General features: G+C 35.3%; 1 protein-coding gene across 4 annotated transcripts in view; it reads left to right on the top strand.

Annotated features, from left to right (window-relative positions):
* MPDZ (multiple PDZ domain crumbs cell polarity complex component) overlaps window positions 1-16,268 on the top strand; it is a 168,859-nt gene that overhangs the window by 38,814 nt on the left and 113,777 nt on the right. For all 4 annotated transcript variants that reach the window (XM_023508124.1, XM_023508119.1, XM_023508115.1 and 1 more), the window contains exons 5-11: window positions 6,713-6,922; window positions 7,651-7,790; window positions 8,835-9,048; window positions 9,782-9,910; window positions 11,628-11,837; window positions 14,570-14,684; window positions 15,022-15,110. In XM_023508124.1, the coding sequence (XP_023363892.1) occupies window positions 6,713-6,922; window positions 7,651-7,790; window positions 8,835-9,048; window positions 9,782-9,910; window positions 11,628-11,837; window positions 14,570-14,684; window positions 15,022-15,110 (1,107 nt within the window). The remainder of the gene's footprint in view (window positions 1-6,712; window positions 6,923-7,650; window positions 7,791-8,834; window positions 9,049-9,781; window positions 9,911-11,627; window positions 11,838-14,569; window positions 14,685-15,021; window positions 15,111-16,268) is intronic.

The raw sequence follows: 16,268 nt of genomic DNA on the forward strand, positions 1-16,268 counted from the left end.
GTGTACAGATTTTTGTTTGGACATACGTTTTTATTCCTCTACAGCAAACGTGCAGGAGTGCAACTGCAGGGTTGTTCAGCAAATCCATGTTGTTTAGAAATTGCCAACCTATTTTTTCAGTAGGGCTGTATCATTTTATTGTCCCACAGTAAAGCATGAGCAATCTATTTTCTCCATATCCTCACTATTCTGCTAGGTGATAGTAGTAATGTTTTGTGACTTTAATTTGCATTTCTTTAATGTCTAATGATGCCAGGTATGAATTATCCCTTTGGGTTTTTTGTGTATTTACTAATTGAACTTTTTAACTATTGAGCTTGTTTTGTATTGTTTGACAGAGTCTCACTTTTTCAGGGTGCAGTATAAACAGGAGCAAAATTGTACTATACACAGCATGGACAGATCACAAGAGCATTATAGCTCGTTCAAGTGATCCTTTTGTCTCAGCCTCCCGAGTGGCTGGGACTACAGGTGTCTGCCACAACGCCTCGCTATTTTTACAGATGGGATGTCGCTCTGGCTTAGGCTGATCTTGAACTCCTGAGCTTGGGCAGTCCACCTGCCTTGGCCTCCCAGAGTGTTAGGATTGCAGGCATACTCCATTGCACCTGGCCTTAACTATTGAGTTTTGAATTTTCTTTATCTATTACAGATAGGAGTCTTTTTGTCAGTTATGCATAGTCTTGGATTATTTGCTTCTATTTTAATTCAAACTTTGTCACTTGTGTACAATGCAAGGGGCTTAAAGCACTTCAATTGTATCTACTCCATGTCTACCTTTTATACAGTGAGATTATGCAATTCCACATCTGTTTTAAAACTCCACAAGTTTACATTTTTCACTGTTTTAAGGAATTCCTTCTGATACACATTTTTAACCCCCCTTTATACTCTTCAGTCTTTTCTAAGTAGGGATCTTCTATCTGGGATAATTTTCTTTTCTGTCTAAGACTTTACTTAGGACTTTTCTTTGTACAAATATGAGATGACTGTGTGTGTGTGTACACTTTGCACATGTGCTTGTGTGTTTATATATATGTGTGTTGTGAAAATCTAGGTTGTCAGGTGTTTCCTTTTATTAATTTTTTAAAAATTATTCTGTTAACGTCTGATTTTCATTGTTCTTGTTGAGAAGTCAGCTGTTGCTCTTGTTGTCTTTGAAGATGACATGTCTCCTTGCTCTAGTGGTTTTAGGACTTTCTTCCTGGTTTGGCCTTCGCCTGTGTTCCTCTGCTGTGCTGTGCTGTGTTGTCGGCTTCCGAGATGCCTCCGCATTCACGCTCTGTGTGCTCCCTTCTCCTCCCCTGTGCACTGGACTTAACTATTTTGCTTCTCATCAGTAGAAAATGCCAGAAGCTTTGGCTTCTTTTTGGTATCTTTAAAAAACTTTTTAGCAGCTCCTATACACATTGGAGCTCCGTGTAAAGACCATTCTGATTTAGCTATTCCTGCAGGGTAAACCTAACTGTATACAGAACCAAAGAGAAATTTTGTTTACTCTCTTGCTGCTGTTACAGAAGCAGCTCTCTATCACATCTACAGGTGAGTAATTTACTAGCTGAGAAGATACGAGTAATTTCTCCTGTACGGCACGTGACCTCCCCTGATGACACTGAACCGTCTGCTCAGGTGCTCTCCAGCCTGGGTTCCTCCTGAGCTCGTGCCAGCTCACTGTGCATCTATCAGAAACTCATTTTATTATTTTGATAGTCACATGACTATTGTATAAAAATTTATGACAAGCATCTTTTTTCCCTATGAAAACCTATTTCAGTTCTTTTGAAAGACTATATAGATGAATTGGAAAAGTAGTTTTTGGTGAAATTGTTAATTATGTTTGATCCAAATTTAAAACATTGGGGAAAGGACTTATAAAAATCTGGAAGAACTCTTCAATGAAATTGTCTCTCCAGTGTCTAAACTCTTGTTCCACCTTCAAGAGTAAATATATATATAATATTTATAGTAGACATATATTAATTTATGGATTTTAACTAGTGACCTTACCTAAAACATAACCTAAATAAATATTATGCAAAATATTCCATTTAAAAGCTTGCAAATTATTTGGGAAAGGGCAAGGTAGAACCCCATTCAGTATTGAAGAGTGAAGTAAAAGCGACTGAAATAAAAAATAATGCTATTTTACATGTAGGTGGTTTATGCAACAAACAAGGAAGGAATTTCCCAGTTAGGCCTCTATTCAAGAAGATCTTATCCATATATTAAGTCACAGGCATCCTCCAACTACGGCCCGCAGGCCACATGCGGCCTGCCTAGGACATTTATCCAGCCCGCCGAATGTTTTTGCTGCACCTGCCTGTCCTGCTTAGCAGCCGACTCATCCCAGGGCCTGCAATCCGGCCCTCCAATGGTCTGAGGGACAGTGAACTGGCCCCCTGTTTAAAAAGTTTGAGGTCCCCTGTCTTAAGAAATTTAGGAGTGAATACACATACAGTGGAAGTTAAAATAAAGTGCTTCAGTTATATATTTTTCATTTGTTATGATTTCTGCTTTATCTGACGTTTTGGAGTATTTGAGCCAATAACCAGACTGCATCTTATAAAAGGGCCTCTCTTATACTTCTAAATAAGGAAGGGTGTGTTAGCCTGCCCTTTCTCAAAGAATTTACAAACTTTTTAAGTGAATAATTTGCATAGTATTTATTTAGGTTATGTTTTAGGTAATGGCAGCAATTGAAATCCATAAATTAATATGTTTATTTACTAAGCATAGAAAAGTCCTTTTTAAATTGAAATACTCAGCCAGAAGTTAAACAGAGAACAGGTAATTGTTTGGTAACTTTTGCTCATTTACTAGTAACTTCCTTAAATTATACAGATTATTATAAAAATGACCAGATATTTGTGTTTTCTTCTGTTTATTTTATATTCTATAAACCAAAGATGGGAATCATTATACATTAATAGTGAGTCTGCTATAAGCTGACCTTTCAAGGCAAATAAGAGCCATTCGGGCTCCTCAAAGAGATTATAGTTTAAGAAGCCATTTTAATAAACAATTATAGCAGAGTCAAAAGTTGTCTTTGTGCTTTTTTTATGCATATAAATTTGTAAACTTAAAAATAAAATTTTCATACGATGGTATAATGATAATTTTTAAATATGTTATCTTGGTAACCTTTGCATTTACGTTTATATAGATTTCAAGAGCAGGGAAAAGGAATAGGGGGTCATTAATATTTGTCACATCTTTAAAAGTATTTTGGTGTCAATTATGAGAAGATGAGTGATGTTAAATACTTTCATGAAATTTTTATATTGCAACTTTGTACCTATTCTGTTCTCCCTAACTTTACTTTGGAATGCCTTCATACCCAGTCTTCCATAATATCAGAGTTTCTGCTTTACATGAATTTCTTAAAGACAGACTCTCTGTTCTCAGAATGTGATTTGTTCACTGGCTTACCGCAGCAGAAGTCCAAATATTTTTTCCTATGCACACATACCATAGCCCTTAGGTCCTGGTATGTGGGATCCTCAGCCTGTCACAAATTTCATTACGCCATCTGCTTCAACCTGAGTGGTGTATCTTCTGCTGGCAGACTTTACTGAAGTTGCTATGGCTCAGGATAAAAAAAATCAATTTTGGCATAGAAGCTTGTTTTTGAAAAAATAATAATTGATCATGCCTGCTGTAGATTTTAAAATAAGCATTTGAAAGGATTCCCAAAAGTCTTCTTTCAACACAGTAATCTCTTTTTTAGTCCATGATTGTAGATAGCCAATATGATGATTGGGTTACTGGTGACTTAATGACTTTTCTGTTTTATTTTTAAGGATGCATAATAAACGCTTATATATGGATTGGTTACATACGAGGAAATACTTTGATAGCTCTGTAAATGAAGGCTCTTTACCTTGTCTTACTTCCAGAAATGATATTTCAAATGACTGTATGCTTTGTGTACAAAGATGACAGGAACACCACAATGAATAAAATCTAGGTCACAGGCAACCTCGGTATGTGATGCTGTATAATTTCATCATTTATAAAATTGAGATAGTGGTATAGTACTTGGAGAGTTGTTTGGGAGATTGGATCAGAATAGTTTTTTTTAATAGATTAATACATAAACATTTATTCTTCAAATGAGTATTGAAGGTCAACTTTGTGCAAGGTACTGTTCTAGAGAATGAAGACAGAAGAAAATAAATTAGTCAGTTTCTTCACTAGGGAATTTTACATTTGAATGTGTTTCCACTGAAGATCCATGACAGCAAGGGATATGTCAGATGGTGACAAGTGTCATGAAGAGAAACAGGTCAGGCAAGTTCATGGAGCCTATGGGTGGGATGCTGTTCTAGATAGAGTTGCCAAGGGGGGTTTCTCTGCAATGAGGTTGAGCACACCTGAGTGAAATAAAGAAGTGGGTGTGTGGATACTGGGTGAAGGATGTACCTGGCTGGTAGTGAGTAGTTTGGCAGTTTGAGGAACAATAAGGAGGTCAGTATAGATGGAACAAAGTGGATGAGGGACAGAGTACAAGGAAATTAGGTGAGAGAGTGATCCAAAAGCATCATTGATGCAGTCTTTCTGATAAATAATTATAGATAAAAAGTCACATTTCAGACATCTTACAGAAATATGAAATTAGGATTGACTACACTGTTTTATCTATTATTTAGATTTAACTTGGAGCTCTTTATAACACGCATGCACAGGTAATTGTGGAATCTTTGCAAAAATGGAATGATTGTTTTCATTCTTGTTGCTTATGTCATTGTACCTAGGGTTAGCCAGGCTACAGAGTTGGAGGACACAGTCCTCCAGACTGACAGCTCTGCCTAACACTTTTGACATCAACTGCAAGGAGTTAAGGTCCAGTTACAAACTTAAAGGAGAAACTTTACACAAGACCACCATTGCTTCTGAGGGTAACTGCAAGTTTGGGCAGTTCCGCAAACCACTCTGGTTCTCTAATTCACTAGAAGGTCTTAGAGAATTCACTGAAATCCATTATCATCATGGTTATGGTCCATTACAGGGAGAGGTTATAGACAAGGATAGCCAAGGAAAATGATGCATAGCACAGGATATGGGGGTGGGGAGCTCAACCTGAGGCTTTCATTTTTGTGGGGAAGTGTTATCCTTCCAGAATCCACATGTGACAGTATAAATGGAGTATAGTCATACATTACTTGATGACTAGGACCCATTCTGGGAAATGAATTGTTAGACAATTTTGCCCTTATGGGAACATAGAGTATACCTAAACAAACCTAGATGGTGTAGCCACCTACGCACCCAGGCTGTATGGTATGGCCTATTGATCCTAGGCTACAAGGACATACATCACATTAGTGTACTAAATACTGTGGGCAATTGAAATACAATGAATTATATTTGTGATTTAATCATATCTAACTTTTGGAAAGGAATAAAATGGTATATAAGGTAAAAAATGGTCTACTTTTATAAAACACACCGTAAGGGGAGCTGGTAGAACTCTAGGTGAATCAGTGAGGAGTGGTACGTGAGTGTGAAGGCAAAGGCATTACTGTACGTTACTGTAGACTTTACAGACCCTACACTTAGGCTGCACTAAATATATAAAATCCTTTCTCCAATAATAAATTTACCTTAGTAGCTAACTGTTAACTTTTACTTTTTAAAGGTTTTAGTTTGTTTTAAACTTTTGACTCTTGAAATAGCATTTACCTTAAAACACAAACACATTATATAGCAATACAAAAATGTTTTCTTTATATCCATATTCTACAGGTGCTTTCCTATTTTAAAATTACTTTTTTCTTTCACTTCTTAAACTTTTTTGCTAAAAACTAAGACACGAAGGCATACATTAGCCTGACCAGTCCAGGTGGGGATCATCATTGTCCCCATCCTCCACCTCTACCTTTTGTCGCACTGGAAGATCTTTGTGGGCAGTAACAAACGTGGAGCTTGTCATCCTCTCTGATCACAGTGCTTTCTTCCGGAAACCTCCTGAAGGACGGGCCTGAGGCTGTTTTGTAGTTAGTTTTTTTTTTTTTTTAAATAAATAGAAGGATACACTCTAAAACAATGGGGAAACGTTAGCACTGTAGGTTATTTAGTCAGTATCACCACCACAAACACGGTGCACTATGCACTAAGTAATGTATAGCACCACGATATTATGGCTATGATGGCCCTACGTGATAGAAATGTTTCACCTTCCTAATAATCTTATGGGATTGCCATCATATGTGGTTCATTCTTGACTGAAATGTATATGTGGTGGCAGGACAATATTACACATCCAGGAAGATCACCTGAGTTTGGTGGTCAGAGTTTTTATTGGGGTGTTGTTTCATAGACATGTTCATGATTGATTGCCCATATGATTAAAGTTAGATTCACAGTTTGTGATCTGCCATGAATAATAACGATATCCTATCACTTGGGAAACTCTGAGAGTGTAGAGGTTACTTCCTAGGAGCTGGGGACAAATGTGTGCTTATGGATGTGAATATTTATGTATTTTCATGAGTACCCTGAATATGAGTAGGGGAGGTAGTTTTCTATTTTTCTAATAATAGCACTGCCATTTAGTATTTATGCATTTTTATGTATTTTTCTATTTTTTCTCCTTGAAGTAATGGACATTTCGAGATTTCATGTGTACTTCATTATTACCCTTCTTGCGATATTTGCTATTAAATAGTTTATGGGATGTCAAAATTATTAATAGTCTTTGTATTACTCTTAGGTAAACAGTGCAACTTCGGGAACTTCCAATATTGAATATGCCCACCTTTCTCATCTCAGCCCAGCTGTAATTCCTGCGCTGCAAAGTGAATCATTTTTATTATCATCCAATAATGGGAATCTGGAAGCACTTACAGGGTCTGGCACTCCACATGTCAATGGGAAACCTGCTTGTGATGAATTTGATCAGCTGATCAAAAATATGGCCCAGGTAAGAATGTTTCTTCCTGTCACTTATGATAAAGTCTATAATATCTTATCAAGGTCTGCATAAAGAATATAGTGACATCAGTGTATAACATCTGAAAAAAATTGCAATGAAAAAGAAGTCAAATTTGGGTGAGTTTAAATGGCTCAGCGATTTTTTCAGTTATACTTTTTTAAATATCACAATTTAAATTGAGTATTGTGTATTGCCATCAATTCTAGAAATATTCTTTAAGACACATAAAATTTCCTACTCTATGCCATGAGTGCTAAAACTTATCTTTGGAAAAATTTTTCAACTTTTTTTTTTTTACAAAATGTATACTCTGGTTTCTCTTCAGGTCATATAAGTCTTTTGCCTTTTTTCTTTTCTTTTCTTTTTTTTTTTTTTTTTTGAGGCAGAGTCTCAAGCTGTCGCCCTGGGTAGAGTGCTGTGGTGTCAGCTCACAGCAACCTCCAACTCTTGGGCTTAAGCGATTCTCTTGCCTCAGCCTCCCCAGTAGCTGGGACTACAGGCTCCTGCCAAAACGCCGGGCTATTTTTTTGTTGCAGTTGTCACTGTTGCTTAGCTGGCCTGGGCCGGGTTTGAACCTGCCAGTTTTGGTTTATGTGGCTGAGTTACAGGTGCAGAGCCAAATCTTTTGCCTTTTAAAAAGCAGTGTAATACTACTAGTCATATGACTGTTACTGCATTAAGTTTTAATTTTCTTTCTTGTTTTATTTCCTGAACAGGGTCGCCACGTAGAGGTTTTTGAGCTCCTCAAACCTCCATGTGGAGGCCTTGGGTTTAGTGTTGTGGGATTAAGGAGTGAAAACAGAGGAGAGCTCGGAATATTTGTGCAAGAGATACAAGAGGGCAGTGTGGCTCACAGGTGAGATCGGTACCCTCACGTCTTTTTGATACACAGTCTGAAGGTTTGAACATTATGGGGGAATAAATAAAAACAAAAGAAGCAAACAAACAAACTGAACATAATCTGTTACTGAACAGTTTTTAGAAGTCATTAATGTTGTTTTGATAAAAACCAAAATTCTCTGAAATGAAAATAGCTTTAAATATAGTCCTAACTTAATGGCACTTTAATAAGGAAAGAAACATTTGAGTAGAACATTATTTTCATTGTTATTAAATGGGTTCTTTTTGATTAGAGCTATATGTGTATAAGCCAGCAGTTCTCAACCTCTGAGTCTTGACCCCTTTGAGGGGTTGAACGACCCCTTCACAGGGGTTGCCTAAATATCTCCTGCATATCAGATATTTACATTACAATTTATAACAGTAGCAAAATTACAGTTATGAAGTAGCCATGAAAATAATTTTATGGTTGGGGTCACCACAACATGAGGAACTGTATTAAAGGGTCGTGGCATTAGGAAGGTTGAGAACCACTGGTATAACCTATGAACATCTTCCTATAGACTTTATCGTCTGTAAGTGCTATGTGACTTGTTGTTAAAGAGGATTGTTTTTTATTTGTTATTTGTTATTATTAAGCATTATTTTTCTCTTTTTTTGCTGAATATATTCATTCCCCTATTACTTGAATCCATGGATGTGGAATCCACAGAATCAGAGGGCCAACTTTATAGGCAATATGCCTTTTCATTTTTAGAAGATAGAACCATCCAAGATATAATGCATTGGTTGATTGGGTAGCTGATAAAAAGAGTGCTTTTAAATGCAAGGGGTTGTCTAGGGGTTGATTAGGGGCTATTAGGGGTAGCAGTAGGATTACCTTAAGAAAGTTGATCACCTGGAACCAAAGCATAAATTTTAGAATGTGGAACATAGGAATAAGCATATAACATTTGGTAATTAAAAATAAGACTTAAAATAATCTGAGCATACATGCCAGAGAATCTGTCATTTCCTTGAGAGTATCACATGGCTTTTCCCCCGTTTTCATCCTTGATAGAGATGGAAGATTGAAGGAAACTGATCAGATCCTTGCTATCAATGGACAGGCACTTGATCAGACGATTACACATCAGCAGGCTATCAGCATCCTGCAGAAGGCCAAAGACACTGTCCAGATAGTTATTGCCAGAGGCTCGTTGCCTCAGTTCGTCAGCCCCATAGTTTCCCGTTCTCCATCGGCGGCCAGCACGATCTCAGCTCACTCTAATCCCGTGAGTACCTAAAATGTTCAGAAGGAACAGAACCTGTTTTTCTAGTTCTTTTTGGATATCTCCAAGTTTCCAATTCCATAGGTTCTTTGTACTTCTTGAGTTTTTGTCTGTGTACTCTTTAATCTCTTCCGAACCAGGAGTTTTGATTGAATTATAATGAAATTTCTAGCTTTTATAATGACCTTTAATTTTCTTTGTATAGTTTTTCATTTGATAGCATTCCTTCAAAAAAAAGTTAGTCTTTTAACAAAATTGACTTTGTAGACAGGAATTATCTTGATTTTGCCTTATAAATTATGCAATTATATCATTACAGTTAGCTGTCAGTGACTTTAATAAGTCATCTAATGTAGAATCCTACCTGAAGGTAGGATTATGCTGAAGAGATTCTTACCCTATGACCGTTTTTCCCCTGTAACCTTGATCTTTTGTTGTTCTGTTAGAAGTCCTACCAAAGATCTTACAATGAGTGCCTATCTTTGACTGGTGAAATGCAGTCATTATGATGACGTATTGACGCAGTATGTAATCATCTTTAGAATGATTTTATCAATAGCAGTGACATTCTGCTGAAAAGGAAATATATGAAATGAAAGGGACATTGTTAGGGCTCATTTTTGAGTTTGATTATTTAATTTTGATAACAAAATATAATCACAAAAATCTCTACTGTAATATAAAATTGTAGTGTTCTGTACATTTTTACAAAGTTATATACAAGCTTTGTGTTTAGGTTCACTGGCAGCATGTGGAAACCATTGAATTAGTCAATGATGGATCTGGTCTGGGATTTGGCATCATAGGAGGAAAAGCAACTGGTGTGATAGTGAAAACCATTCTGCCGGGAGGAGTCGCTGATCAGGTATGCGGCTCCAGTTGGTCTTTAATGCTGTTTCAAGTATGGCTGTACCTTTTACTTTTTTGTTGGAGAGAAGAAACTTTGGCCTTAAATAATGTCAAAGAAACCTAATTAAAATCTTTTGTTGTACTGGCTGTCCTTGAAGTATTCTCTTAAACCTGGAGAGAGATTACCTTTGAAAAGGGATGTTGAAGTTGGGTGTGATGGGTTGTGTCTGTAGTGGACATGGGAGGTTGAAGTGGGAGGATTGCTTGAGCCCAGGTGTTGGAGACTAGTCTGGGTAATATAGTGAGATTCTGCTTCTAAAAAAAAAAATACAAAAGATAGTATGAAGAAGAAGGACAATTATTTTAAGTTACAGTTATAGACTGTGAGCTTAACTTAGCACTCATTGGAACTACAGACTGAAACCAAGGTTATGATTTTGATCATTGTATGGGTAGTAGCCCTTTGTTCTATGATCATAAATAATATTGCAAACCTAGACTGTTTTATAGTCACAGAATATTATGAGAAAAATATATTACTGAGAGAAAAAAGAAGATTCAACTTGTTCCTTTAGTAATAGGTCGTTGGTATTATCTTTGTATATGAAGTATGGCCTCTCTTTATCACTCAGAGTAGTTCAGTGAAGCATTGCTATTTATGATATGTAACATTGTTGTGCTATATGTGAGAAAATATTTAGTACATCGATTATGATTTATATTTTAATTTTATAGGTTTTGCCACTTTATAGAACTGTTGCCTGGAATGTAAAATTTTGTTTATAAAGCTGTTATTTTGCTTGTGCCTTTGAACTTAAAACTAGGGTAGAAGTCAAGTTGGTCAAACACTTTCCATATTCATAATTGAAAAACTTGATTAATTTTGTCATTAGCGGTATTAATAGTAACACAGTAGCATGCACATTCTTCTTCTTTTCAACGTTAGCCAGCATCTATCAGTGCCAAATGAAAACCACAGTGACAAGCTAGTGGATATGTATGCAATTCATCTGCTGCGTAGAGCTATACTTTCTAATACTGTAGCTGCTTAGCCCATGCCACTTTTTCAATTAATTAAAATTAAATAAAGTTACAAATTCAGTTGGACTAGCCACATTTCAAGTTCTCCATGGCAATGTGCTGCAAGTAGCTACAGCATTGGGCAGTGCAAAACTGCACCATCATTGGAGAAAGTTTTACTGGGCACCTCTTGTGTACAGCCTTATAAAACTGCTTTTTACTCCCTACATCTATCTGGATTTTTATCTCTCAAGGATTTCAGCTGCAAGTGAGTTCATTTGAGACCTTTATAACTGAGATGGCCAGTAATGAAATCATGATATTAATACAGTGCTGTCTTGTGGTTCATACCACAGTTTGAGTAATATGTATTTGCATAATGACTTCTTTTTTCATGTTTGCTTAATAGAATCTTCTTCTTTCTGTACCTTACAAAAATTACAAGAAACGTTTTTTCTTGTATATTATATGTAAAAATAAAAATGGAAAATCTGTATTAATTATTGATTTTAGGGAATATTTACGAATTTCATATACTTATTTCACATAGGATGCTAGGATGTTTCAGAAGACTATTAATATTACAAGAACATGTTCAATGCCCCTGATTGGTAATTCATACCATTGTCATTTTTATTAATCATTTTCCTTCATTTATGATATCTCTGATTCAGTTATTATAAAAATGGTTTATTCAACTTCTTTTTATTTAGCACGGGCGATTATGCAGTGGAGACCACATTCTAAAGATTGGTGACACAGATCTAGCAGGAATGAGCAGTGAGCAAGTAGCACAGGTCCTTAGGCAATGTGGAAATAGAGTTAAACTGATGATTGCAAGAGGCGCCATAGAAGAACATGCAGCACCCAACTCTTTGGGCATTACCTGCTCCTCATCCCCATCTTCCACACCAGAGATGCGGGTAAGTAGATAAAATAGTTTATGTGAAAATCAGAGAAAATAGCACTTAGATGACAGTGATATTCATGTAGAAACTAGACTTATTAATGTTGACATCTTGGTTCCAAATAATGGAATGAAATTCAAATGTAGGGACTTCAAGACTACTAACATTTTATTAATCAAGAATAACATATAAAACATAAAAAATAGGTTGCCTAAAAATGCTAATTATTATTTTACAGTTTTCTCTAAGCAGAGCATTTATGAGGATAATGTTTTGAAGTATCGATAATATTTTAAATAATAGTTTTAAGTATTTAATTCTATCTTTCCCTTAATTGGAAGGGCTTCTGTAAGATGGGTCGTGGTTCTAATCATTTTTTGTCAACAGTTTTCTTTTTTGTGTGTTTGTTTCATTTATTTGGAGGTTGAAGAGTAGAGTGAGCTTGATGGGAATGAATAAGGGTTACTAAAACTTTTCATTATTATTGTCTTAAGATCTGTCTTAGAACTATGTTATAATGAGTAGCATTATTCTTGATCCAGTTATATGACTTTTTTTAAACAAAAGTTTGGCTTTTGGTGTTATAACAAAAGCTTTATTCATAGTCATAGCATTACATCTTTGTCCTTAACTTGATATGAAAGAAGTTGGGAAAGTACAAATTATTGGAAAGTAGTGGTTCACCAGACATCCGTGGATAAAATAACAACATGGTTTTATCGAGAATTCTCTTAAACATTTAAGAAGATAATTAGGCCCAATGTCTAGAAAAACTTTATGGCAAATGCTAGTCCTGTATTCCTTTCCTGTAGATATAAAAACATTCAAGAATTATTCTATCAAAGTTTTTTAAGTACTTGCTACAAATTCTTTTTTAATGTCCTAACCTCCTCCACAAGCCCTTTAAAACTTTATTAGAACACTTGAAATTTCCATGATTCTGTTGTTTTTTAGGATTGAATTTGGTTGCTATTTTTTGCAAAGAGAAAAAAGAAAGCGTGTTTATGAAACTGTTTAAATGGCATTCTTTTGTGGTAAACAAAACATTGTATTCAGCGATATATAAATGAATGCAATACCGAAAACCACTTGATATAATTGAAAGCTTAGAAAAATATCTATTCTGTGCATATCATCATTTCTGAAGCTTGTGCCCCTTTTAAAACCATTCGATAGTCAAATTGCCACCCTCTAAAATAGCACTTGCATAAGTCTTAGTAAAAATAGAAAACACATTTGTTTCAATTGAAGCAGATTTCATCCTGTCATTTTCTTGTAATTATCTAAACTTTTGCTAAGTTTGCACAGATAATTATGTGCAATGAAAAAAATAAAACTTTACTGTAAAATTATATCTTATTTAGGTGGACTATCAGTGAGATACAGCCAGAGTCTGTTTAAAGCAAATTAAAAAATATAATCAGCCGATCCCAACCTAGATGTCCATTAGAACCTGTAACCTTGATGTTGTTGTGCCTTTCTTAGAGTTCTTTGTAGAATCTGCTGATACCACGTCAATACATAGTACTAACAGCTTATTGATGACATATAGTATCAGTCCACGAAAGCTTAATTTTAGGGAGCTTTGCTCTTCAGTCCAGCAAGCAATTAATAACAATTCTCCATGTTAGAGAAAGCTGACATCTGAGAAACCCAGTTTCATCTATCATTCCAAGAGTACAGCATGCCAGCGCAGAAAGGCATACTTTCCTTACAAATGGCTTGTCATGGTAAAGGCTGAATTTACAAAAAAAAAAAAAAAAAAAAGGACAATTTAAAATACTTCATTAATGCATTTCACTGGTTTTTAAAATAGAACATCCTCCTATGACTAAACTATCTGCAGGAAAGATTAAGTCACACTAATGGCATTAAAATTGATTATAAATTTAAGACAATAATAGAAACTAGAACGTAGGCATCATGGCCCCGTACTCTCTTTGGGACTTTAAACACTAGTCATTTAGGAGCAAAGGGTCTGCAACCCAAACTATCTGGATCTGAATTTTACCTCTACTAGATTGCTAGCTCTTTGTTCTTGGATAAGTTTATGTTCCTCAGGGAGATATAATAATTATACCCACGTCATGGGTTTGTTATAAGGAATAATGAATTAAGACATGTCAAGTGTGTGTTACATAAGAAACTGCTCAGTAAGTGGTAGCTGGACCTGTGGTTGTTCCTCTTTTCTTTGTAGACGGTTGAGCAGAGTGATGCTGTCTTTCTACATTTAAAGTTGAATTTGTTTTATTTATTTATTTTTGTTGTTGTTGTAGTTTTGGCTGGGGCCAGGTTTCAACCTGCCACCCTTGGTATATGGGGCCAGCACCCTACTCACCGAGCCACAGGCACTGCCCTAAAGTTGAATTTGTTGATGTGAATTCAATACTTGAGTTTTTTCAACTGTCCTGCATCCTGAGTTCTTCAGAAATGAAGATGATCCATTTCTGAAAATAGAGTTTGTTAATAAGGAATTATTTTATTTTTAAAAGTTAGTATATATGAACAGTAAATATCTCTGGGATAAAGGGCTGATTCTTCTTTATCCTGATATTCTTTTCTAACCAAATTGTGATGCTCAGTCCGTGTCATCATGACTAATGGAGCAGTCTTCACTGTTACTCTCTAGTAGGTTCTCTGACACTTTATTATGTCATATTATTCCTAAATGAAAACTGTGGTTTATTGAACTTACCTTGATTTTTTAACATTTTTATTTCTTTGTATATTTATCCATTTTATTTTAGGTTGACGCTTCTACTCAGAAAAGTGAAGAAAGTGAGACATTTGATGTAGAACTCACTAAAAATGTCCAAGGATTAGGAATTACCATTGCTGGTTATATTGGAGATAAAAAATTAGGTAATTTAAAGCACTGAAATGTTTAAAACGTGGTAATTATCTCTAATATTTAATGTATTACAAAATAGCAAATCAACATTACGTGTTTTCAGATTGCTAGGTAAACTTATTTAAAACTTCTTTAGGTATAATTTGATGTAGGTGGGTGTCCGTGATATTGTGTTTAAGACAGGAAAAACAAAATAATTGCCTTATTCTCTAGCCTAAGTTTCTACTAGAGGTTTTGTTTGTGTCATTAGCTTAGATATAATTTACTCAAAATTAGGGTTTTGTAGTTGGAGAATGGAGAGTGGATAGTATTTGTAAATAGTGAAAACTAACCTATTTCTAATCTTAGAACCTTCCGGAATCTTTGTAAAGAGCATTACAAAGAGCAGTGCTGTTGAACATGATGGAAGAATTCAAATTGGTGATCAAATTATAGCAGTAAGTTACACATTTTTATAATTCCTTTTTAATTTTCATGGTTGAACATCGCATCTCCTTGTTTACTTGATTTTGAGAACTACAGTTAGTTCTGTATTAATTTAAGCTTGCTTTGGTGACTTGAGACTCTCATTACAATTGCTCTTTCTTTTTGGTGGAAATAAAATAAGAGTATTGGATAGAAGCTTTGCTGATCTCAATCCAAAAAGGGAAGACTTCTTGCTTGAATAATTTCTGATATTTCCAATTACTGGTTGTAATAAATTTGTTACATTACTATTATACTTTCATTTTACTTAGAGACACTCTGAAGTAAAGACCAGATTTACCTTTAGTGTATCTGAATTTGGATGTGTTTTTTTTTTTTTTAATTGGAAGAATGATATTATTATCATTGTTGTCTCCATGACCAAGGCTTCTTTCAGCCCTAAGAAGGTGTAAGAATGAAAGAGAGAAATCTAGCCCCTCTTAATTAGGTCAAGACCACATTGTTATTGTAGTAATAACATGTGTATGTTTTAAACATATGGCTATTCAAAGCTGAGTGTGAAAGACTTCACCTTTCAGTTCAGTGTTTAGTGGATATTGGGCTCCCCAAACTTTTCCCTGGAGCACAAATTTAAGAAGCTCTGCCTGTACCAAATGCTTCCTGGTCAAATAAGGTTAGAAAAAAAAACTGCTTACAATATGATCTCTTAGGGATTCATAGTACACGCTGAAAAATTAGAAGACCAAGGAGTCCCATAGTAGAAAAAATTGTGTAACTTTTTAATCTTAGTATTTCTTAAACTTTTTTGAGATCTCTTTTTTCCCAAACATACATTAATATTAGTTGGAAGACATCTTGGGGAAGAAATACGAATTAATCTTAATAGCTATTTATTTCTGCCTAGTTTAGTCTCTTGTTGTGCTGAGATCTTAATAATAGTAAAAAAAAGTAGGAGTGTAAAATAGAGGACTTGTTGTTATCTGTATATTATTATGCACAATGGCCAAACCTGGAAGCAACCCAAACGTCTATGAAGGGATAAACAAACCGTGACATGTGCATACTATGGAATGTTACTCAGTTTTTAGAAAGGAGGAAATCCTATCACATGTTATAACATGGATGGACCTTGGGGACGTTATGCTAAGTGAAATAAACTAGTCACAAAA

This window comes from Otolemur garnettii, unplaced genomic scaffold, assembly GCF_000181295.1.
Source record: "Otolemur garnettii isolate 467f Iridium unplaced genomic scaffold, OtoGar3 scaffold00006, whole genome shotgun sequence".
NCBI lineage: Eukaryota > Metazoa > Chordata > Mammalia > Primates > Galagidae > Otolemur > Otolemur garnettii.